This window comes from Hetaerina americana, unplaced genomic scaffold (genome assembly GCF_022747635.1).
Source record: "Hetaerina americana unplaced genomic scaffold, ioHetAmer1.1.p SCAF_48, whole genome shotgun sequence".
NCBI lineage: Eukaryota > Metazoa > Arthropoda > Insecta > Odonata > Calopterygidae > Hetaerina > Hetaerina americana.
In genome coordinates, this window is record NW_027287073.1 from 611,903 (window position 1) to 635,681 (window position 23,779).

General features: G+C 37.5%; 1 protein-coding gene across 1 annotated transcript in view; it reads left to right on the plus strand.

Moving 5' to 3' along the window:
* Window positions 1-23,779, plus strand: part of LOC139693377 (uncharacterized) — an 82,686-nt gene that overhangs the window by 3,268 nt on the left and 55,639 nt on the right. The window contains exons 4-10 of the mRNA XM_071591505.1: window positions 1,287-1,460; window positions 4,527-4,755; window positions 6,982-7,104; window positions 8,967-9,084; window positions 10,020-10,487; window positions 14,151-14,443; window positions 16,600-16,832. Of these exons, the coding sequence (XP_071447606.1) occupies window positions 1,287-1,460; window positions 4,527-4,755; window positions 6,982-7,104; window positions 8,967-9,084; window positions 10,020-10,487; window positions 14,151-14,443; window positions 16,600-16,832 (1,638 nt within the window). The remainder of the gene's footprint in view (window positions 1-1,286; window positions 1,461-4,526; window positions 4,756-6,981; window positions 7,105-8,966; window positions 9,085-10,019; window positions 10,488-14,150; window positions 14,444-16,599; window positions 16,833-23,779) is intronic.

Genomic DNA, 23,779 nt, shown 5'->3' on the forward strand with positions numbered 1-23,779 from the left:
ACAACTTTTTTCCTTTTGGCAAAAAACGTAATGGCGGATTATCAAGAGCAATGTGCTGCAGTGAAATTTTGTTTCCTGTGGGGGAAATCGGCCACGGAAACTATTGTAATGCTCAAGACTGCTTATGGGGAAGCTGCCCTAGGCAAAACCAGAGTCTACGAGTGGTTTACACATTTTAAAAATGATGAAATGTCAATTGAAGACCAACCCCATTCAGGCCACCCTTCAACATCAAAAACTGAGGAAAACGCTGACAAAATCAATGCCCTCAGTCATGAAGACCGTCACAGAAGCATTGATCAACTCTGTGAGATGTCTGGAGTGTCATGGATTCAATGCAGAGGATTCTAGAGCAGATCTATGGCACGCGGGTGCCTGGTTCATCCATCATGACATCGCGCCGGCTCATACCGCCCTCTCTGTGATGCAGTTTTTGACAAAAAATGGCATGACATCGATTGACCACCCCCTCTACTCACCAGATTTAGCTCCCTGTGACTTCTTTTTGTTCCCCAGACTCAAAAGGGACATGAAAGGAAAGCGTTTTGACACTGTGGAGGAGGTAAAACAAAAATCGCTAGAAGACCTGAAGGACATCCTGATAAATGAATTTCAGAAATGTTTCGAACAATGGAAGAATCGTTTGGAGAAGTGCATTGTGGTCAATGGGGAATACTTTGAAGGTGAACAAAATTTCATGTAAATATATTGAGAACTGAAGAATCTATAACAACATTCCTGTTATTTTTGTGTCCCCCCTCGTATGAGTACCTGATGCTTTGTACACCTCACCTGAACTTTCTACATTAATTGCTACAGCCTCTTCTGAGCCGTTGTCAGTCTCAAAACATGCCCATACCCACAATCATTCATTTGGTAATTGTTTTTTTTCCACTCATATCGTCCAATACCCTTCATTCTGCTGCTTTGAATCCAGAGCTTGAAAATATGGAATTGGTAATAATTCGGCCATGAAAGGCATTATATCTGCAAGGCTATAAGAATTGCCTTTAATCTACATTGCTTATCTTTTTCCCCATACTTAATCCAAAACCTTAATTGCATCAATACTGCTTTCCGTATAGCCCATACAAACCTCGCTCCTTCTCCCTCATTGTGGCCTTCCCTCTCCTTTTCTCCTTCCACCTTAATAGATTAATGTATTTGTATTGTGCTGAATTAAATATACAGTTTAAATTTTCTGGAACTGTTTTTATCCTGGTGTTATTTTTTTAGGCATTGTATTTAGTTATTTTGACTAATTTGGAACTGTTATATATCTGCAGGAGCTGTGTGTTAATGCTGTTATGGCTCACAATATCGACAGTGTCAAAGCCTGCCTCAGTCACTCAGGGCTAAAAAAATTGTGGCCACTCATCTGTTATGGAGTGTGGGAGAACTTTTTGATGCATGGTAAATCTTCAGAAGAAGATCTATACTCTCTCATTGAAGAATGCAAGGTAACTAACCACTGTTTACAAAGAGAGACCCAGTATGCTTTATAAATTAAATGTGTAGTTCTTTCTGGTTCTGATAAAACCTTTGATTTTTACATTTTGCTCAGAATTTTATTTAATTTCAAGTTAGCTTTATGATAATTGATAATAAATTGCTGCGTGTTTATTGTATCACAATGCACCTAAACCTGAACACTTTCATAGGAGTTTGAAGTTGGTATTTTCAAGAGACATTTCCATTTGTCCAGTTGGAAACATCCAATATCTGAAGAATGAGCCCCACCCAATGACTTTAATGTTTTCCAAAAGTGGTATGGGAAGAGTTGAAATTTTTGAAATGGGATATGGGGTATTGCGGTTTAGCACAATGGAGTTCATTCGCATTTAATTCACAATTATTTTTCACCTCATTATTATCATGCTTGATACTTGAAGAAGAAATTTCCTTCCAGTGTATTTTTGTTTGAAAACTCAAGGCCTGGTGTGTGTTATTGCTCCTTCAAAGTAATTGCTCCTCCAAAATTAGTGGATAAATTGTTCAAAAGTGATACCTAGCGTGAAAGTGTAATGTGGGAAAATTTTTTCCACCTTAGAAACTGCCTGATGTGAACCCAGATTATCACCTCCAGAACACCTTTTGACAATACTTCTTGCCCCACCTCAATAAGATCTAGTAATGCCGTCAATAAATTCGAATATTTGTGACCATCCACACATATAATTTTGTGTGCCTTCCTCCTCAATGTACAATACCTTGAAAACAAGTTGCTTGAGATCCAAGTCCTATTGAACCCTTGAAAACCTGATATTTTTGGCTTATGTAAGTATTGGCTCATTATTGATGATGTTCCTTACCTGTGCACAAATGTAGAATGTATAAACCATAAACACAGTAATCAACCCGAAGGTCGGTTTGGGAGGTGATGACAGAGTTCACCCAGTACTAAGCCCTGTACGGCATGTGAAATTCACACATCAGGGTAGGGGGGCCGGTTCCTTTCCCTGTGCCGGTTATGGTTTCCCAGGAAGACCTGGTACCCGAAAAATTGCATAGCTTGGGTGAAGCTGCAGGTGCCCAGAATGCCTTGCCCGGGAATCGAACCCGGGACCCTCTGGTCAGTAGTCCAACGCTCTACCCCCTGGACTACCGCGACCCATGTACGAGGGTCATCCGGAAAGTAGTACCCGTTTGTGAAATAAAGACACAAAAGTAAATATTAACAAACATAAAAAATTTTATTTGAAAGAGGATACTTTAAACTACTTCTCAACATAATCTCCAAGCAAATTAAGGCATTTGTCATAACGTGTGACAAGTTTCTGTATTCCTGCTGCATAGTCCTTCGCCACCAGCTCATTGAGATACGCGAGGGACCCATCTTGCACAAATTTTTGCATAATGCAGATGGTGTTTAACAATTTCATGAACAATTGTTCGAGAAACATTGGGAAAATGCTCACAGATGTCATCAATTGTGACGCGCCGATCGTTCCTCACGAATTCGTCAACTGAGCTCACCAGTTGGTCTGTAATGACAGACGGTCTCTCCGAACGCTCATCGTCGTGTGTGTTCCCCCTCCCCATGTTGAAGTTGCGACACCACCGCCGAACAGACGACTCGTCCATTACATTGTCTCCATACACCTCCTTTAATTGGCGATGAATATCACATGGGCGAACGTTTCTTGCATTGAGGAATTTAATCACTGCCCTCACTTCACAACTGGCGGCGTTCTCAATTTTTTTAAACATTGTAAACAATCACAGAAACAACACAGGCAATGCTAGCGTCACGCAACTTGGCTCAGAGAAGGCAGACAAGCCACTGAAGCTATCTGACCTCGTCCAGCGGCTACTCGCGTCGTCAGCACTTCATGCGGCACGAACGGGTACTACTTTCCGGATGACCCTCGTAGAATATATATCCCCCAAAAATGATAAATATAGGTGTTCCCCAGGGTCCTGTTCTAGAGCCTATCCTGTGCATTATTTTTCTCCCTGACAACTTGGTCAGTATATCTGGTAGTCTTTCCATTCTGAATGCATATGACCCTAATATTGTAATTTCATGTGCCTCTACTCAGGAACTTGTGAACACCTTGCAGTCTGGTCACCCGAAAAATCAATCCTTGGACACATCTTCTAAAAAATCAATGTCAAAAAGTCACAAGTCATGAGATTTGCTCACAAAAACACACCTACCCTACTGTTTAAATTTCCTTTTGATGGAAAACTTTTGCCCAAAAAAAGTGTGCCAAATTTTTTGGCACTTCATTCGAATTCTCATATTGATTTTGAAGAGACTTAATTCTTTGTGGTTTCTTATTCAAACTATTAATTTCACTATTTCTGAAAAAATTCTCCTCTCCATCTATTATGTTCTCTTTTTACCCACACGTTTTACCTAATATGATTATTGTTTTGGGGTTCTTCCCTTCCAACTTTTTCAATGTTCAAACTTCAAAAGAAAATTTTTCGCTTGATAGTCAATGTCAGGTTTGATGCCCCAAGTCTTCCCCTTTGGAGGAAGTTCAATGTGTTGCCTCTTTCATGTATTCATATATTTACTGCAATTGTTTTTTGTAAATAAGAATATAGTAATACTGATGTGCATGATTATAGCCCTTGTAAGGTTAATAACTTGCATATTTCTTCTGTATGTACGAAATGTTTCTATGTAAAGCCCTATAACATTGGTCTTATTTTGCACCACAAACTACCAGCTGAATTTACTATTCAATGTGCCTTATATCCAAGAAGTGTAAGCAGAAATTCCCTTTGCTGGAAATAATTTTCAATAGCAATAATTAATACCTTCCTTGTTGCTAATGTTTTCATTCCCATTTGATGTGTCCTTTGCTAGCATGCAATTTTTATTTTGTGGTATCTAGTCCTCAGCAAATAAATAATGCCATCAAAGTGAAAATAAAAAATTCTTTAGAATCTAAGGGAAGTTTGCAAAGTTCATTGTGTGATTAATAAAAAATTGCTTGAATGTTATCATTTTATCTGTTATTCAATATTATATTGTATTTTTGTGACAATGATCAAATAATTCCTTTGTTTAGAATGCCACTGATGACAAAGAATATTTGCACCAAATGTTCCAACTAGAACAGTGTCTGAGGTTCTCGAATTGGATAGTGAGGAGTGGAAGTGCCAGAAGGGACTCAGTTGCTTCCGTCATAGAGAAGGTCATCAACAGTTGCTGCACTGTGCATGTCCTCAAACAGACAGTTCGCCTTGAAGATCTTGATGAGAATTCTGTGGTGGAAGCAGTTCAAAATTTCAGAAAAAGTGAGTGATTTACTTTGATGATAATTTTAGGTTTTCTACTTATTCATGGTAGGTTTTGGATAGACCCTGAAAACTCTTTGCACATCGGCGATTTATAAAAAAAATAAAAGTTTAAGTTCAATGAAACAAAAACGCTTCTTACCCTGAATAATTTTCTCCTTCAACTACTCATACCATGCTCACAACACATAAAATATGTTCTTTTCTTCCTTTCTTCCCCCTTTTGGTCACATTTCCTCTTTGATTAGTTTTATCATTATTCCAAATCACCTCTGATATCTTCTCCACCTACTTATTCTGCCTTTTTTTTGGGTCTACAAGAGCAACTTCCTCCCTTTGCCCACCATATCTAAAACTCATCTGTTTTTTTTTCCCTTCCCAACGTAATATCTTCATGCTTCTCCATACTGTCATCACAAAACCACCTGCCAAAACTTAACTTCTTTCCACGTACATCTGATTTCACATTCATGCAATGTTATTCTCCACGTTGTCTCCACTAAAATTTTCTCTATCCCTAAGCTAATTTATTTATTATTAAGTAATCTAACAGTTAAGGTAGGTTTTGGGTGGATGCACCTACCAAATAAATATTTAATGAATCCTAATAAAACACAATTCAGCCACCTACTTTACGTGAAGTCCCTCTTCATCTCTGTGTACTTCCTTCCTCCCTTCATCCTGTTCAACATCCCTATCCTGTTCCCGCCCATTCCTCATTTGTCTAATATTCTCCCCTCTATTACAATCTTCAGCATCTCACTGCCGATCAATACACCCTTCAACCGTTTTTCCTGCCTCAGGATTTCTCCTAACAAACTCCTCTCCTTCCCCACCATACCTAGTACTTTCTGATTTGTTTTCCTTTCAGTCCATTTCATCTTCTCCATCCTTCTCCACACCCACATTTCAAAAGCCTCCAGTCTACGTCTATCCTCCTGCTTCAATGATCACGTTTCCATGCCGTACAAAGCTACGCTCAATATCAAAGTTTTTTGAGTCTTTTCTTAATATCCTTACTCAAAGTCCCCGTCATCAACTCCCTCCTCCTTTTGAAAGCCTCTTTGCCTAGCGCAATTCTTCTCCTTACGTCCCTACTACTTTGACCGTGTTGGTCCAAAACACTTCCGAGATACGTAAACTGTTCTACCTGCTCTAGTTTTTGCCCTCCTATTTTAATGCTTAGCTTAGCCTTTTTCTTTCTGGAGAATCGCATAACCTTTGTTCTATTAATATTGATTCTCATCCCATATCTGTTGCACTGTTTTTCCAATTCTCTCAGTTTGATATCCCTTTTTTGATGTATTCCATTTTTCCTAGATAGTACTCAGCTCTTTACCGTCATCCATAATTTTCTCTATAACCTGCCGATACTCCTTCCTTGTCAATCCATTTAATGCTTCTACATTCCATTTCCTTACCCGCCGCCCCTGCCTTATATTTTTGAAATGGATGCTTTATTTTATAAGAACTAAATTGTGGCCAGAGTCCGCATCTGCTCCCAGGAAGCTGTGTGAATTTATCACACTGTTCCTAAACCTGTGTCTAACCAGGATATAATCTAGCTAATACCTCTCTGAGTCACATAGCATTTTCCATGTATACCTGCATCTTTTGTGGTGTCTAAACCAAGTGTTGGTGATGACTAACCCCTGTCTCCTGCAGAACTCAACTGCTTTCTCCCCGCGGTCATTCCTCGTGCCTAAACCGTAGTCCCCGACCTCATCACTATCTCTTCCTTTGCCTACTGTCGCATTCCAATCCCCCTGCCCTATCAAATGTTTCCCTGCAGGAACACACGCGATTATATCCTCTAACTGATCGCATATCGTATTGACTTCTTCCTTTTGTATTTATTAGTGGTTGAAAATGTCATGATTTCTTTAAAAATCCATTGCAAGATCCTCATCACAAACACTCTCATATTAAAAGGATACTCAGAATTACGGATAATTGATGATTTACAGAAAAATTGAAAGCATTAGTTGTTTTGTGTTGGTTTTATTGTGTGGGTCACTACTCAGGACACAAAACTCTGTGAGATAAACTAATTAAATTCCTGGAAAACCATAGTTGTCATCAGGAGTTGTTATTCAATCAATGTTGGAACCTACTGCTTAATGCTTGTGACAGCAACTATGTTCAGTGTACTTTCTCCATCATAGGTTACTATGATGGAGAAGATTAATTTGCCAAGAGTCTACAGGAATTCATTTGTTACTTCAGGTCACAGCAGTCATCCATCCCACAGTTTGATAGTTCAAACTGAAATTTCCACATGCAGGGGGTACTACATTGTGATGAGTGTGTACAAAGCTATATTAGCATCTGTGGAAGCTGAACACCTTGGTGAGTATTTATGGTGCTCAACGATTATAAATCATTAAGAAGAAAAATTATATGGATTTTTCTGAAATAGGCATTGATAATTACAGTGACAGAAATAACTCTAATAGAGTTAACAGCTATACTTGTAAATTGAGGATCAAATTCAAGACCCTTTTATTTTGTATAAACCCAGGAGCTATGAGAAATTAATCCAGTTTAAGACTTGGATTTGGATGCATGCATAGATATGTCTATGTATGGTGAAAGAATTGCTTTAGCTTTCAGATATTCAATTCCATGGCTCAAGTCATGAAATTGAACTCTTTCAATGAATGTATCACATTATGATTGAATATTCTGGAACGAATTATGCTTGTTGGGCAAGGTTGAACTGTGTTTGAAGTGGCCATGGAGAACACAGAATTTTAAACATTCAAAATATAATGACCGTCATAAATATGAAATACAGATCAGGACTGTGTTGAAACTGATCCTTTGGCTTGGTCCAAAAATAAAAACCTCAAGTCTTCAAAATTGAAACATGCCAAAAATTGCAAATGACAGAGCAGAGAGAGGAGTGAAATTTAACTAACTAATGGCAAAAAATGTAAAACAAGAGCAGTTTGTTTTGCAAATGGTGATAATTTCCACTGATTTCCAAACTGTAAGGTTACCTATAATTTTTTTTAAATATAACTTACTGAGCAAAAAATGTACTCTTGTGAATAAGTGTGTCCATGCTTTGTTTTAAATATGCTTCTTATGAAAGAACTTTTGGAAGATATCATTCTTTCAAAGTTGTGTGCAACTTTTGTTGATTTTAGTTGTATCAGTTGAAATTTACAGTAGCAAAGTCTTGGGGGTCGCATTTTCCTGTTATGCAGTCGAGCTAAAACTGTATAGAGATTATTTTCATATCTAATGGAACTATTGTGGGGGTTTTCACAATAAGAAAAGCATTAGCATTTTCTTCAAAACTAAGGAGCAGCAATAAGTGGTGTGTTTTCTTCCGGAGTATTTGGTGGCAGGCACCACTAGTGATAAATTCCAAAGAAACTGCGGGAGATGCCGCAACAGTAACTTTTAACGGAGTCATCCGCTAATGTGCATTTCAATGCAACAATTTCAGAGCGTAAAAATCATTCGCCTTGACTGGGACTCGAACCCAGATCCCTCAATATCCGGTCGAGTGCTTTAGCCACTTAAGCTACCGAGGCGTCCTCTTAAACTCTGAAATTTTCGGGCTTTTAAAGGAACTAGATGTTATGACGAAATACAGTACATACAATGTCACATGCATTCGTAGTCGTGCGCGAGGCGCCACTGTCCACGAGGTTAAAGCCAACTTTAAACACTTATGGTGTTTTCCCTTTGACTTTGTACTGTATTTCGTCATAACATCTAGTTCCTTTAAAAGCCCGAAAATTTCAGAGTTTAAGAGGACGCCTCGGTTGAATGATTTTTACGCTCTGAAATTGTTGCATTGAAATGCACATTAGCGGATGACGTCTAGTTCCTTTAAAAGCCCGAAAATTTCAGAGTTTAAGAGGACGCCTCGGTAGCTTAAGTGGCTAAAGCACTCGACCGGATATTGAGGGATCTGGGTTCGAGTCCCAGTCAAGGCGAATGATTTTTACGCTCTGAAATTGTTGCATTGAAAACCACTAGTGATGTTTCTCCCTTCTTGTAATTCAGCGCTATTCTTGTACTGTCTTATTCCATGATTTTAGCTTATCTCCTACTGATTCCCCTGTCAGGTTATGGAAGTGCCAATTGTGTGTGTGTGTCTCATTATTTGTAATCAAGTGAGGGAGACCATCTTAGGAGACAGGAAGGAGAGCCTTTGGGCCACATAGACAGCATTAGCTCTTGTCCTTTTGCAGGGGATGCAAACGGCCAAACTTCTCAAGGAGAATCCAGAACCAAGTATGAAGAAACTGTAAAAGATAAATTGACTTATGTGAAGAACTCCTTAGGTCAGCTGCATCCCTTATCATTCAGGTATGCCATCCAATCTATTTTGTCTATTCCAATCATTATCTATCTGCTATTAATTATTAAGTAGGTATGTCTCAGTTTGCACGAATATGTTCTTAAATATATTTGTTAACTATATAATTGTTTCTTCTGTTATTTGTATGTGTGTGTTGTTCCTATAATATTTATCCTTATAATATGCTAATTATTTGATATGACAAGACTTGTATTTCAGGTAAGACCCATTGCTGTTTTTTAGGATTTGTTTTTACGTGACATCTATGGAAAACCTTAGTTGAAATAGTGAATGTCATTCATGTAAAATTCAGTTTAACTATCGTTAACTGATTCAATATTCTTAGCGCTAGACCAATCATGTGTTTTGAGGAGTACACGAAAATGTTGAATATTAACTTTGGAAGAAACCCTCCCATACGTGTACATATGAAACTTGAAGTAATTGTTTTGTTGTTGATGTGGGTTTGCTATGATTCGAATTAAGTGTTGCAAAATTACATTATCCCTTTTCATGAAAATTTCCATAGTTTCCTTACCTGGTATTGCCACATTCAAAAGATTGATTATTGAGGAACAATGTAAATTATACAATTATTCACATTTTGTATCGATTGTTGTATTATTCACATTTTGTATCAAATGTGTGTCCAAATGTTGACAGGATTGAGAAGTTACTCTCATAAAAATGTTAGTTCATGTGAAAGAGTTATTAGTATTTTACATTAGGAATTGAATAGACCATTTTTTATAGCCATCATTTGCTTTGTGGGTTGCTACTGGAATTGCTTTTATTATGAAGTAAGTCAAAGCTAATTGAAATGTTAACCAGTAGAGTAGCTAGTGTTTAATTTTATTTTGTGAGGATTTAGTTCACCAGTAACAGTGCCATACTAGTATATAGTACATCAAGCTCACATAGACTCTGAAAATTTTTTTCATAGGGTGGAAATCTTGGAATACGTGTTCTCATTACTGTTCCTGCGGCACAAAGATATCCATGAGGAGAATACGTCAGACAGTGGAGGTGGGGAGGAGGAAAGTGACACCCAAGGCTGTCAGGAGGTTTTTACCACCACATCCGATGCCACAGGGGCTGACCCCCTGGGGCCATCCATGGGGGTGGGACTGCTGCCTTCTACCAAGCAATCTGGCAGTCCAGAAGCCAAGGACAGTTTCAGCAAGGCATATGCTTACCTTGCCCCAGGCCTTTACATTTGTGGTCCAAAAGTTGTGCGGGATTTGCTGCAGTGCCTCAAGGATTGTTTGGTTGATGCTAGTGTTGCATTGTTTGGTTTGTTGGCCACTGTGGACCCTGGAAGTGATGTTGGTGAAATGGGCTCCTCATCCAGCCCACATGCTACCAGTGAGGTTGTCTCTACTCATGAGATGTTGCAGAAGAGATTGGCAAGGTTAGTGTGATCTCCTCTTTTCCTGCCTCATGAAAAAATTATAGCCATTATAGAATTTCTCTCAATTTTCCAATTATTCACTGTTTTTGGTAACATTGTTTCACTGATGTCCAAACCAATGTCAGCGAGTTTAAGGTATTGGATTTAAGTTTTGGCCATCTTTATGTTGGCTATACCATGAACTTTCTGCTTCCTGGTTGGCTTTTTCTCAAAGGACTCTCTTCCATGCTCTATGGAGAGGGTATAAATTTTCTGTATTTCTGTTTTGAGGTTATTTTGTGATTTAATTGGCTTCTTATATTAGCCTGAGATGTTATCTTTTCTCTGTACATTTAAGAAGAAGAGCTATGAGAGTCTTAACTAAAGAAATACAACAGGGCCACAAAAAAAATGTTTCAACTTTGCACCATCATGGAACATGCCTGGTGTTGACCTGGTCATGAAATTCTTTTTGAAAAAGCAAAACTCACTGCAAAAGTGAAATGATGCTACCCCAGGCTAATATAGGAAACCTTTGAAACCACAAAAAAATGAATGGATAAGACCTCCCACATAGTGTCTAGAAGCAGCAAGTTCATGGTATATCCAATATAAATATGGGAAAAACTTCAATCCAATGCCTTCAGGTTGAAGGCATTGGTTGGAACACCAATGATGCCATTCTCAACAATTTCAACACACTGAGTGAAGACTCATAAAATGGAGAGAGATTCTACTGATCAGCATCATTGAAACCTAAGAACCAGCAAGGCTTTTCATATGTGATTAACTCATTCTGTTCTGCAAAAAAATTATTCTGGGAAGCCAGTCAGTCAATGTTGTTGACTATTTAGGATTCCCTTATCCCTTAATAATTACATTCAATGGGTGTTAGCTAAGTGTGCCATTTAAATTACCTTTAATTCTCCTTAACCCTCTTAGTGCGGTGGGAATTCCTGGGGTACTAGTGAGAAGTGCGAAGGGTAATTTAAGAAAATGTATCACCTTAGGAAAAAAAACATTATGAAGCTCTTTGTTCAGATATCCATGTGCAGTTTTTTTATTTTAAAATATAATATTGTAGTTAATAATGATGTAATACATTTACATCATCTGAAAAAATAAATGTAATTACTACAGTATCATAAATTTAAAAGAATATTTTTTTAGCAATTATATTTCGATTTTTAGACACAAAACTAATATTTTTTTTAAAACATTTTTCAATTAAACTACGATATTTAAATAAAATGAAGAATCAAAAAGACATGTAGAAAATATTATAAATAAATAAAGAAAAACCAGTGAATTGCAAATTTTTTTGTAAGCCTCAGTTCGATTTTGTTGAAAAGGCTGATCTCACTGAGTCAAATTAGGACTTTTCCCCTTTCCTTGAGACTGTGGCAATGTGCTTACAATCTAAAGGCAGAAAAAAACCAAGTTCTAACTCACAGAGAACTGCTGACAATGTAATCCATTACACAGGGCGCAATTGATTAGATAGGATGGACAGCAAGAGAAACCAAAATGATTACAAAGCAGTGCTCTCATTTCCATCGTCTCAACAAAGTCCGAATAAGCAGCTATATATCAACACCACCACACCACAACACATTCAAGAGATTACAGATGAACACAGATTAATTAGTAGCCTTTCAGTGGCTTTTCATAGTGGGAAGACCACTCAGAAAAAAACGAGCGAACAATTAGGCTGAGCTTCCCGACATGTACAAAACTGAACGAAAAATTATAGTAAGAATTATACTCTTTGAAAAGCATTTAAAATTGCTAATAAAAAATTAAAAAATTAATTACGTAATTCTATGGAAACCAACCTATCGATAGCACAAAAACCATAAATTATTAAAGAAAAAACCATGAGTTACAACAATTTAAACAATAGCCTACGCAAGAGCCGATATATCGGTCCGCCGCACTCTTCGCCAGGGATACGAAAGCCGATATATCGGCCCACCGCACTAAGAGGGTTAATAAAGGTAATTGTTGATGCTTGAGTGCATGGTGAAGAATATCGTCACTCAGTGAGTCCATCAATCATTGAACTCATTTAAACCATAGGAATTAATGCCAGCTTGTGTTTGAAGTGGTTTGGGGTAAATAGTTCCTCTTAAAATAGTGACTTCCCTTCCCTCCATACCATGATAGAAGATCTCCAGATTATGCTATACAAGGGGGGACCCAAAAATAACAGGAATGTTGTTATAGATTCTTCAGTTCTCTATATATTTACATGAAATTTTGTTTGCCTTCAAAGTATTCCTGATTGACCACCAAGTACTTCTCCAAACGATGCTTCCATTGTTCGAAACAATTCTGAAATTCATTTATTGGGATGTCCTTAAGGCCTTCTGGTGATTTTTGTTTTACCTCCTCCACAGTGTCAAAACGCTTTCCTTTCATGTCCCTTTTGAGTCTGGGGAACAAAAAGAAGTCACAGGGAGCTAAATCCGGTGAGTAGAGGGGGTGGTCAATCGATATCATGTCGTTTTTTGTCAAAAACTGCATCACCGAGAGGGCAGTATGAGCCGGCGCGATGTCATGATGGAAGAACCAGGCACCCATGTGCCATTGATGTGCTCTAGAATCCTCTGCATTGAACTTCATGACACTCCAGACATCTCACAGAGTTGATCAATGGTTCTGTGATGGTCTTCACGAATGAGGGCATTGATTTTGTTGAAGTTTTTGTCAGTTCTTGATGTTGAGAGGCGGCCTGAACGGGGTTGGCCTTCAATTGACCTTTCACCATTTTTAAAATGCGTAAACCACTCGTAGACTCTGGTTTTGCTTAGGGTAGCTTCCCCATAAGCAGTCTTGAGCATTACAATAGTTTCTGTGGCTGATTTCCCCAACAGAAAACATCTCACTGCAGCATGTTGCTCTTGATAATCCGCCATCACGTTTTTTGCCAAAAGGAAAAAAGTTATTTTACTGAAACAGCTCTCATGGACGGACCAATCCAGTCACAGCGACGGCGCTGCACATACTGATGTAGGAGGTGTGAGCGTGACGTACGACCGGCCGGAAAAAGGCTTCCTCCACTATCGCTCCCCACCGCAGCCCAATTTCCATTACTTTTGGGTCCCCCTGCATATAAAACTTTCAGTTATAATCGATCAACTTGTGATATTGTAGCTGAATATACAAAGGGGATCATAAAGATTCACTGAGAAAAGATGAAATGAAGCAGATTTGCTTAGCAATTTTCAGGCTGATACCCTTTTGTTTGGTGGTTGAGGAGAGACTGGCTTTGAGCACTTGAAAGAGGTTTGTAGGAGGCAACAAGGAAGGGACTAAGGAAGGTTTTTGGGATTCCCTACCCTAGACTTGGGATCTGGGGAGGATCAGAGAAGGGGTGAATAAGAGTGGCATGAATGGAAAACTGCCACCAATCCTCCTCAGTTCTAAATGAATCACTGTATAATCTTTCTTTTCAGATCCTTTGGCAGATTTATCATGGCTAGTCTTGATGAAATAAACCTTGTCAGGCTTATGCGATGGAATGTGCATAATGTTGAAAAAATTGAATTTAGTAAAATTGCAAAACACGTTTATTACTGGGTACAGCTTGTTTTGCCCATTATGGCACTATTGGTTACAGTTCACGAAAGCCATATGGGAAGGACGGAAATGCATCCTCAGTGGCCATTCTATATCTTGCAGGCTGTCGCATAGTGTGGGGGAGGTGGCGTGCCGTCTGGAAATTGTGTCCACGGAGGGAGCTAGATCATCCATGCAGGTATCACCGTGGTATCCCATCTGGCGTGATCTCCCAGGGGCTTCAAAAATTTTGCCCATCAGGGTTTCTCAGGCTTGGAGTGAGGATGACAGTGGAGATGAACGGGGGCCCAGTGGGGTTCGGAGGGTGCCTGCCTCTAGCCAGGCCCGGGGTGAATTGCGAAGAAAGAAGTCACGCTCGGAGAATGAGAAGTCGAGTGAGTCTGGATCTAATGCAGGTAAGAAAGAGCTCTCTATTGAAATAGAAAACTTTAATGGGTGTGGAGTGGTAGTGGAATTCTGGAAATATGCTAGAGTTCCTAATCATGTACTGTAAAAAAGGATGAAATAGTTGTAAAAGAAAAATATCAATTTTTGGAAATATTTTTATATTTATATGGCCAGAGATCCTCTTTGATATGTACTTATAGAGAACATTTATTTAGTTATGACCATACCCATGTTATGTTGTGGGGTCTAATCTTAGTCCTATATGTTATTTTCGTCATGTATGCCTTAAAACCCAATTAAGGTGTTACTGTTAGAAATGTATTTTTACTATCAGAAATGCATTTCTCAGTTCCTTTGCCACCTGCGATTTGAAAATTCTGAAGTAATAGTGTTGACATCAAGTTTAAAAGGATATCCTATTTCACACAGTTTTTCAGTCCTCACTACTTGGTCCTTGTTGATTGCTGTCATTGTCTAAGGTGGTAATGTTTATCACCTTGAATTGTATGTGGATATGTGAGCAGGGGATGCATTGATGTATGACAGTTTATATTTTATGTTTTTACAAATGGATGGAATCCTGAATAGAAATGTATTCAAGCTTGTATACGCAGTATGTGTCCCATGAGCCAATGCTCTGAAATGATTTTGGTCAAATGGGTATATAGTTTTTGGAGAGATTTCAATGGCCAATGATAGTGAAGTGGGGAAGAAGAGGCATGGGGTGAGGGATGGGAGAGGATTGAACAGGGAAATGGTGACTCATGGGATTCCTCGGTGGAGAATTCTTTGCCAGTTGGTGCATGCAGGATCAGCTGGATATTGATGGCACTTTTACTGAGTTAAAGTGACACAACAGTATGGGTGGTCGCCGAGATAGGGGTTTAGTAAATGGAAGGTAAGGGTAAGTGGTGTGAGGGAAAAAGGGTATGTAAGGTGGGATCAAAGGAAGGGGAAGGAGAGATGAAGGAGATTGAAAAAGAGGGAGATGTGACATCATTTCATTGGCAAGTTCATCTTCCTCAGGCAAAGAATAATTATGGAATTATTGCACAGCAGATCATGGGAACGTATGATGGGAAGGGGAGTAGAGAGGAGGAACTTCTTTCTTTTTTTCCCCATTTCATTCTCATTTGAGCCTTTGAAAATCTTCCAAAAATGATATTGAATATTTTGTATTTAAGTTTTTTTAGCCTAGGGATTCTGAATGCCAGCTAGTTAATATGCATGCCATCCTATTAAAATTTAGGCTGATTCAATTATTCAAAATCAAGGGATTTGTCCATTGATTGTAGCCTCTCCACCTAGGAACATCATAATGTTGAACAGTGCAACTGGAAATATAAGTTAGATGTTTTCAGGGATGGATTTCAAATTTGGATTTGATGGCATCTTACCAAAATTCTTGTGGTTTCCAAGGAATCACTTTTCCAATTAAGGTGAGGTCAATGCTAACATATGGCTGGCTGTCATTTATCTACTAAGTAAAGTAATGCCCCTGCTTAATCAGCCCGTAGTTTTTAAGCCATCATCTTCCTTTTGTTGACATACAGGTATATGTGTAATTTGAAATCAATGGTGTTTATTTAATATTGCATTGTGGTGATGTATAAAACCTATATGACTAAAAAATTAGCTAAATGTTGAGAAAATATAAATTCCAGACATAAAAAATTAAGGTTTCTGTATAAATGGCTGGGGAGATGGAATAGTTTTCTTCAGAACTTAATAGAAGAACAATGGGTACAGAGTGGAAATAAAGAGGTTTTGGGTCTCCAGAAAGACATCCATCTTTGAACTATCTGCGATGTATTCTTGTTGTGAATATCATGTTAGAAAGAGTGGCAAAACAATCAACCAATTCAAAATATAGTATGATGTAGTTAAAAAATTTAAAATTGTGATGATCAACATAGCATGTACATGCCAAATGCTTTTTTAATGTACTCTAGATCTTTCATTCTTACTAACAGATGTTTGGAAAGGATGGTTGTTTTGAAAGTTAGGAAATAATGATATTTCAGAATAATAATTGTGCAGATATGGTGGGTGACATTTGAAAAGTCACGGTAGGGGGGGGAATTTTACAAAGCTCTGATCAGTGATTGAATTGTATGGGATTCTCATGACCTGATGACATTCCATGCCCTTTTCTTCTTGATAGGGGGTGGGGGGGCATGGTCAGAGGGAGGGAGGCGGAGGAGGCGGCGCCGGGTGACGTGGAAGAGAGCATCTTCATCGAGTGGGGAAGGGGCCTCGAGGTCCTCCCTCCACAGGGCCTCCCTCCAGTCGGGCAGGACCCTTGGCATCATGGAGCGCATGATGGCATCTCCAAGGAGTCTTGTGATCTGTTGTCTGTCTCAGGGGGAGATCGCCAAGGCCCACAGGGTCATCAAGGTGAGGAATGACTCCATCATGTACCATGGGGTGCTTGTTGAGTCTTTTTACTGTTCTTTCATGAGCGGACTCTTAATTCTCTGGAAGACATAAGGAAAAATTCATATTTTGCTCTAGATAATAAATAAGCTTCTGGGTGAATTTGTCTTAATTGGAGAGCTTTTTATGTTAATGCATATAGGAAACAGAAAGGTGTTTGTTTAAACTTGAGAAATCACCTGATGAAGTAATGATTAAAATGGAATTCCCATTTTCATTACGTCGGAATGATTATTTAAACAATTTAAATTTTCCTGTGTGTGTAGATATAAATAGTAATGCATTAGTGTTGATCTTTGGTCCCTGGTTCCACCCTATTCTTGCGACTAGAACCAAAACTAGAATGTAAACAAAAATCATTGGTTGTGGAAATGTTATACAGAATAATGAAGATCTTATGAAACATTTTTAAATCAATTTACGGTGATGTAGTAAACAAAAGCATGCATGAAATGTGGAACCACAATAAAGTAGGTGGATATTGAAATGTAATGAAATAATTGACTTTGTAATTCCACACACTTTATTTAAAAACACACGACCAAGTTTCGACGTTGAACGTCATCATCAGGTTGATGAACGTCATCATCACCTGATGATGACGTTCAACGTCGAAACTTGGTCGTGTGTTTTTAAATAAAGTGTGTGGAATTACAAAGTCAATTATTTCATTACATTTCAATATGTTATGCAAATTCCACAAAGTTACGCCTGAGACAACAAACAAAGTAGGTGGAGTTAGATTTCAAGAAGTCTGAGAAGTGGCTCCGCTCCCTTTGTTCAGAGACTGTTGAGAAATACAGTACATACTGCCCTTTGTACTTTCAGTACTAGGTAAACTGTAAACATTCTCCAGGATGCTCCAAAAAATGCTTATCTTGAAAGACTTTGTAATATTTTTAGAATTGGAAAAGGTATGACCGTCATCATCACCTGATGATGACGTTCAACGTCGAAACTTGGTCGTGTGTTTTTAAATAAAGTGTGTGGAATTACAAAGTCAATTATTTCATTACATTTCAATATGTTATGCAAATTCCACAAAGTTACGCCTGAGACAACAAACAAAGTAGGTGGAGTTAGATTTCAAGAAGTCTGAGAAGTGGCTCCGCTCCCTTTGTTCAGAGACTGTTGAGAAATACAGTACATACTGCCCTTTGTACTTTCAGTACTAGGTAAACTGTAAACATTCTCCAGGATGCTCCAAAAAATGCTTATCTTGAAAGACTTTGTAATATTTTTAGAATTGGAAAAGGTATGACCTGGAAAACGATTCCAAAAAAATCAATTGTGTGTACAAATTTTCATTTACCATGCCTCTAATGTAGACAAATATTATGTAATATTAATGTAGACTTATGTTTTCTTCATTGGACATCTTTAAATAATGTATTCCGTAATCTTAAAAATATTGAAAACTAATTATAGTCACAGTGCAACAATTTGAAAGTGTAAAAATTATTCACCCTAACTGCAATTCCCATTCAAGGCAAGTGATTTTTACCCTTTGAAATTGTTGCAATGTGATGCGTATAACCAACACCAACGTTAAAAGTTAGTGCTGTTTCGTCTCCTGCAGTTTCTTTGAATTGGTTATTGGTGAATACCCTAATGTTTAAAAGTTGGCTTTAACCTTTTGGACCGAGGCACAACGTGCATGGCTATGAATACCTGTGACTTTGTATGCACATTATTTCGTTGTTGAATCTTGTTCCTTTAAAAGACTCCAAAATTTATATCTTATTTGCCTGCAAATTATTTAAAGCTATAATAATTGGAATGGGATCATTCGTAGTACTTCTAATTTTTAGGTAGGATATGGAAAACATGACATTTGGACTGGAAAACTTGGAAAAGTCAGGAATTTTGGCATCAGAAATAAGTGGCAACCCTGTTCTAGTGAGCTCTTCATTGTGTTTAGTCATCATTTCAACTACAGTAATGGCTTAATAATATTCTAGCATTCTACCTATTGTCCTCTATGCTCTTTACCATTGGTTATGTTAATATTCCTAAGAATGTGTAATTTCCTGAATTTTTATGTGCGATTCTATGTGAAGACTCTCATCATTAATTTACACTCTGAAATTGTTGCATTGAAATGCACATTAGCGGCTGACTCTGTTAAAAGTTACTGTTGCGGCATCTCCCGCAGTTTCTTTGGAATTTGTCAAAGTATTAACACCATAAGTGTTTAAAGTTGGCTTTAACCTCGTGGACTGTGGCACGTCGCGCACGACTGCTAATGCCAGTGGCATTGTATGTATGGTATTTCATCACAATATCTTGTTCCTTTAAAAGCCCCAAAATGTCAGAGTTTAAGAGGACACCTCGATAGCTTAAGTGGCTAAAGCACTCGACCGAATATTGAGGGATCTGGGTTCGAGTCCCAGTCAAGGCGAATGATTTTTACACTCTGAAATTGTTGTATTGAAATGCACATTAGTGGATGACTCCGTTAAAAGTTACTGTTGCGGCATCTCCCGCAGTTTCTTTGGAATTTGTCAAGAGAGTTGGTATTCATGCAAGCTGTGATCATAATTTTATTTCATGCCACAGAACTTTAAGTTTATAGATTTTGATGGGAATGATAAGAATAAATGAGTTTAATAAAATATCAAAATGTTTGCTATCATGCACCACCAATTTGTTACTCATACTGGTTTATAAATTTGGTCTCTCTGAGTGTCACAATTAATTATCCAGAAACATAACATTTCTTCCTTGTCTGACTGTAAAACAATTCATAAATACTTAATCAGACTCTGTCATCAACTAGAGGTTTCCAGGTGGTTGTTTCATGGTATAGATTCACACTGTCTTGATCATATGTTTCAAACTGTGGTAGGCTTCTTTCTCATACTTTGTGGGCTCATAATATTCCGTTTCACCATTTGAGTGAACTATTTCACCTGGCTTGTTTTCGTACATAAACTTCTTGGCCTGCAGCACCACTCTTCGAGGGTGGCACAACCGACAGGGGCAGCAGCAACAACACCAACCTGTCACCATTTGAGAATTAAAATGCTGAAACTTTTTTAAGATTGTAACCATGCTCGGTCACATTGACCTACTCAGTTGTTATGAAATTTTATAGCTGAAATTCTTTCCCTTTAGCATGGAAAGATTAGTGATGCAATGGTTAAAGTATATGAAATACTCTCTGGAAAATTATATAAAAAATTATTTTTGTGGCTGGGATTCGAGCCTTCCATTAGTTCTAACATGGAGATTCTGACCATCCAGAATGAATTTTTGTTTTGCAGTTAAAGGTAAGATAGTTCATTTTGTCAATATTATGAAATAAATGTAACTTTTTTTGGGAAATATTTCCTCAGTGCCCATGTATTTGATGAATTATGATGCTTTGATAACTTTGCAGTGTGATCCATTTATATATGAATTCCACTTTTTTAACTAAGTCTTACGTTACAATTTACTGCATCATGTAGTGGTTTACTTTATACTTGTAACCATTGATATATTAATTTTAAACAAGTTCTGAAAAACATCGTTGAATATTATTTGCTTTGCGGCAGACATTTGGGGTTTTAAAGATCTTCTAAGAAGTAAAAGAACTTCCTGCTAGTACTGTGCATTAATATACATAATAAACATCAAAGATACCAAATGTAAACATTTATAATATTATGATATTGAAATACCTGTCTATATATTTCATGATGATGCATTTAAGTGATGGTTTTTGTTCTCTTCTTGGGGAATTTTATGCTTTTCTTTAGTCAAAATTTGCATTTTGACTAAATATTTTCCCCCAGTTGACATTACAGCACCCTTTTCAATTTAAATCACACAAAATACTTGTACTCACACTATTTTGGTGGTACAGCCATTAAAAACAAAGAATGTACATAATTATAAATTCATGTTGAGGTGACATCATTAAAAACAAAATAAGAAATGCTCATATGGTCATGATTATTCCTTTTCAATGATATACTACCACTATTTTCTTTGCCTTTCTCTTAAATGAAATATTGTTTGATTCAAGTTTGATAATTTAATTTTAGAAAGTCTTATAATTTATTGTGGAATATAGGAGTAGACTGGAAGAATTTTTAACTTATTTCAAAACATGTTCATGATTCTAACAGCACAGATAAGGGTAGCAGAAGGAGTATGGGAATGGTGAGTGATTGGTAGGAAAGTGAGGTAGAGTTTTCCATGATTCCATGTAAGTTTCACCATATATGCTGCGGAAATGCTAAGAGTAGCATGGGAATGCTTTGAGCTGGGAATAAAAGTGATTGGTGGGATGATTAAGTCAGTTAGGTTTGCAGATGACCAAGCAATAGTGAATCAGATGACCAAGGAATTGTAGTTATTTATTAAGTGCAGTACAAGGGATATGGGATCAGGATTAACCATAAGAAAACAAAAGTAATGAGATTCTCCGAGGGGTTTTTAGGTTAAGTCATACATTAAAGTCAAAACTAGGAAAGGGAATAAACAAGAGCATATGTAGGCAGTGTTTTAGAGGACAATGGATATAGTAGTTGGGACTGTAAGAGAAGAAATGTGCCAGCCAAAGAAGCATTTTCAATAAAAAGAGAATTGATGATGAGTACACTGAGTGAAGATGTGAAAAAAAAGATTAGAAAATGCTAAAATACGGAGCCAGTGTTTTGTGAATGTGAAACTTGGTCTTTTAAGGCAAGAGGATGAGCATAGATTGGAGGCTTTTGAGATGTAGATGTGATAGAGAGTGGAGAAAATAAGTTTGGAGAGGAAGGCAAACTCAGAGGTTTTTAATATAGTGGTGATGATAGGAAGCTACTGGCATAAATCCAAAAAAAGTAGAGAAAATGAATTAAGGGTAAATAGGAAGAGAGTGGTATGTTGAAGACCATGACAGAGGGAAAGACATTGTGTAAGTGTGGTAGAGGAAGGAATAGAGTATGGTTTCCAGACTGCATTAATACAGGTGGAAGTTAAGGAGAAATGGAGAAAGAAATAATCTAGGGCAAAGAAATAAGTTCTCGCAATACTAAAGAGTGAATAGTGACTAGGAACCTTTGGAAACCTACCTTCCATTAGGTAGCATACCTATGATTGAATATGAGAGTGTCTTTTTACTAATGTTTGTCAGATATTGTTACTTTGGAACTCCTACTCCATCTTAGATAAATTTTAATTTTAGTTTCAACTGAAGGAATGGATATGGTAACTAGAAAAATGCGGTACCAAGTAACATTCTAACCAGGCTGCAAAATTAAAATTTGCTTTTACCTTTTATACACCACATAGGAATGACAATTAGCAAGTAGATTGCAATCCAAATGGTAACTATTTCCATGGCCCGCATAAGCAATGTGCTCTTTATTCCAGCCTTTGCATGCCAGTAATCTTGCCACAGGCAATGGACTGCTTGAAAGCCAATGTTACGATTTTCCTCTAGACTGCAATTGACTTGGTCTTTGAAATTAGTGATGGAGTGAATCGAATCTCCGACAGTTTCTTCCCCTTTCTTGTGGTCAGTATAATTATATACAAGACCTTCTTTTTCTACCGCGTACAATTCTCCATAATATGCTCTCCTTTGTTCATCATAATCATAGTCACCTTCATCACTGGTGTTGGTGGACTTTTTTGAACGCACTAATCCACGCTTCCTTTTAGACATTAGCCTATTGAATTTGCTTATTCTGCTTTTTGGTTCCTCCCTGGGTTGGCCAAAAATGACTGTCTCTTCATTCAACCCATCTCCTTGCACCACGTCAAAGGATACCTCAAAGTTTTCCTCTTCTTCAATATTCTTGCCCAGTGGCAAATTACTTATTAATCCTATGAAATTGAATGTCAAAAGCTCTAATACAAATGACCTCATTTTAGTATTATGCTTTTATTCCCTGTTGACAATAAACATTTACAATTCAACGAAAACACTTGCCTAATGATAACTTGTTGATATTTCACTTGTTTTTCAAGTTGTGGTAACAATAGCAACCATTTATTAATAATTTTTTTCTTTGTTTGTCCAACAAATACATGTATAAACCAAAAGATTAGTATATTTTTTTAAAAACAAATAAAATTTCAGGTTCCACTTTTCTTAAAACAAATATGCTAGACCATGATTTGATTTGAAAAATTTTCTTGTGAATATCTTCGTACAAAAGTGATATTTATGTTTTTAATTAAATAAACATACTCTGTTTTCAATTAGTTGATTTAACTGTGGTTTTGGTCTGTAGTTTTCAAGTTGATTTAAAAGAAAATGGAAGGAACTAGAAAGACACAGGATTGATAAATGTTGATTTGGTAAAAAAATATTACAATTTATTTATCATATTGAGTGAAAGTGATGGTGCAACTTTTGAAGGATTGGGAGTGTTACGGTATATGTGGATTATGTGGCAAGGGATGATAAGCTCATATATATAAGTAAATTCAACTCTTGAGTTTCTAATAAGAATCTTGAAATAAACCCTTTCATCCTTAAAGTTACCAATATGTTCATTCACTTAGTATATAAGCAGTGGTGGGATACATGTAATTAAACACCTGGTATGGTGCACTACTTTGTTATAATACCAAAATCCATAGTTTTCAACCCGAAGGTCAGTTTGATTGGTGAAGGTAGAGCTCACCCAGTACTAAGCCGAACAGCATGTGAAATTCGCACATCAGGGTTGGGGGGCTAGTTCGTTTGCCTGTGCTTATGGTTCCCCATGGAGTTCTGGTACTCAAAAAAATCACAAACTTGGGGTGAAGCTGAGGTTGCCCAGAGGTATGCCCGGGAATTCAAGGGGAAAACCAAGGCCTCCCGGTCAGTAGTCCAATGATCTTCCCCCTAGACTACCATATCCCCTTTTTTGTAAACATAATGCCGGTATTTATTCATCCCATGTCAACATGCACATGGAGAATAAGGCAAGTCAAAAAGT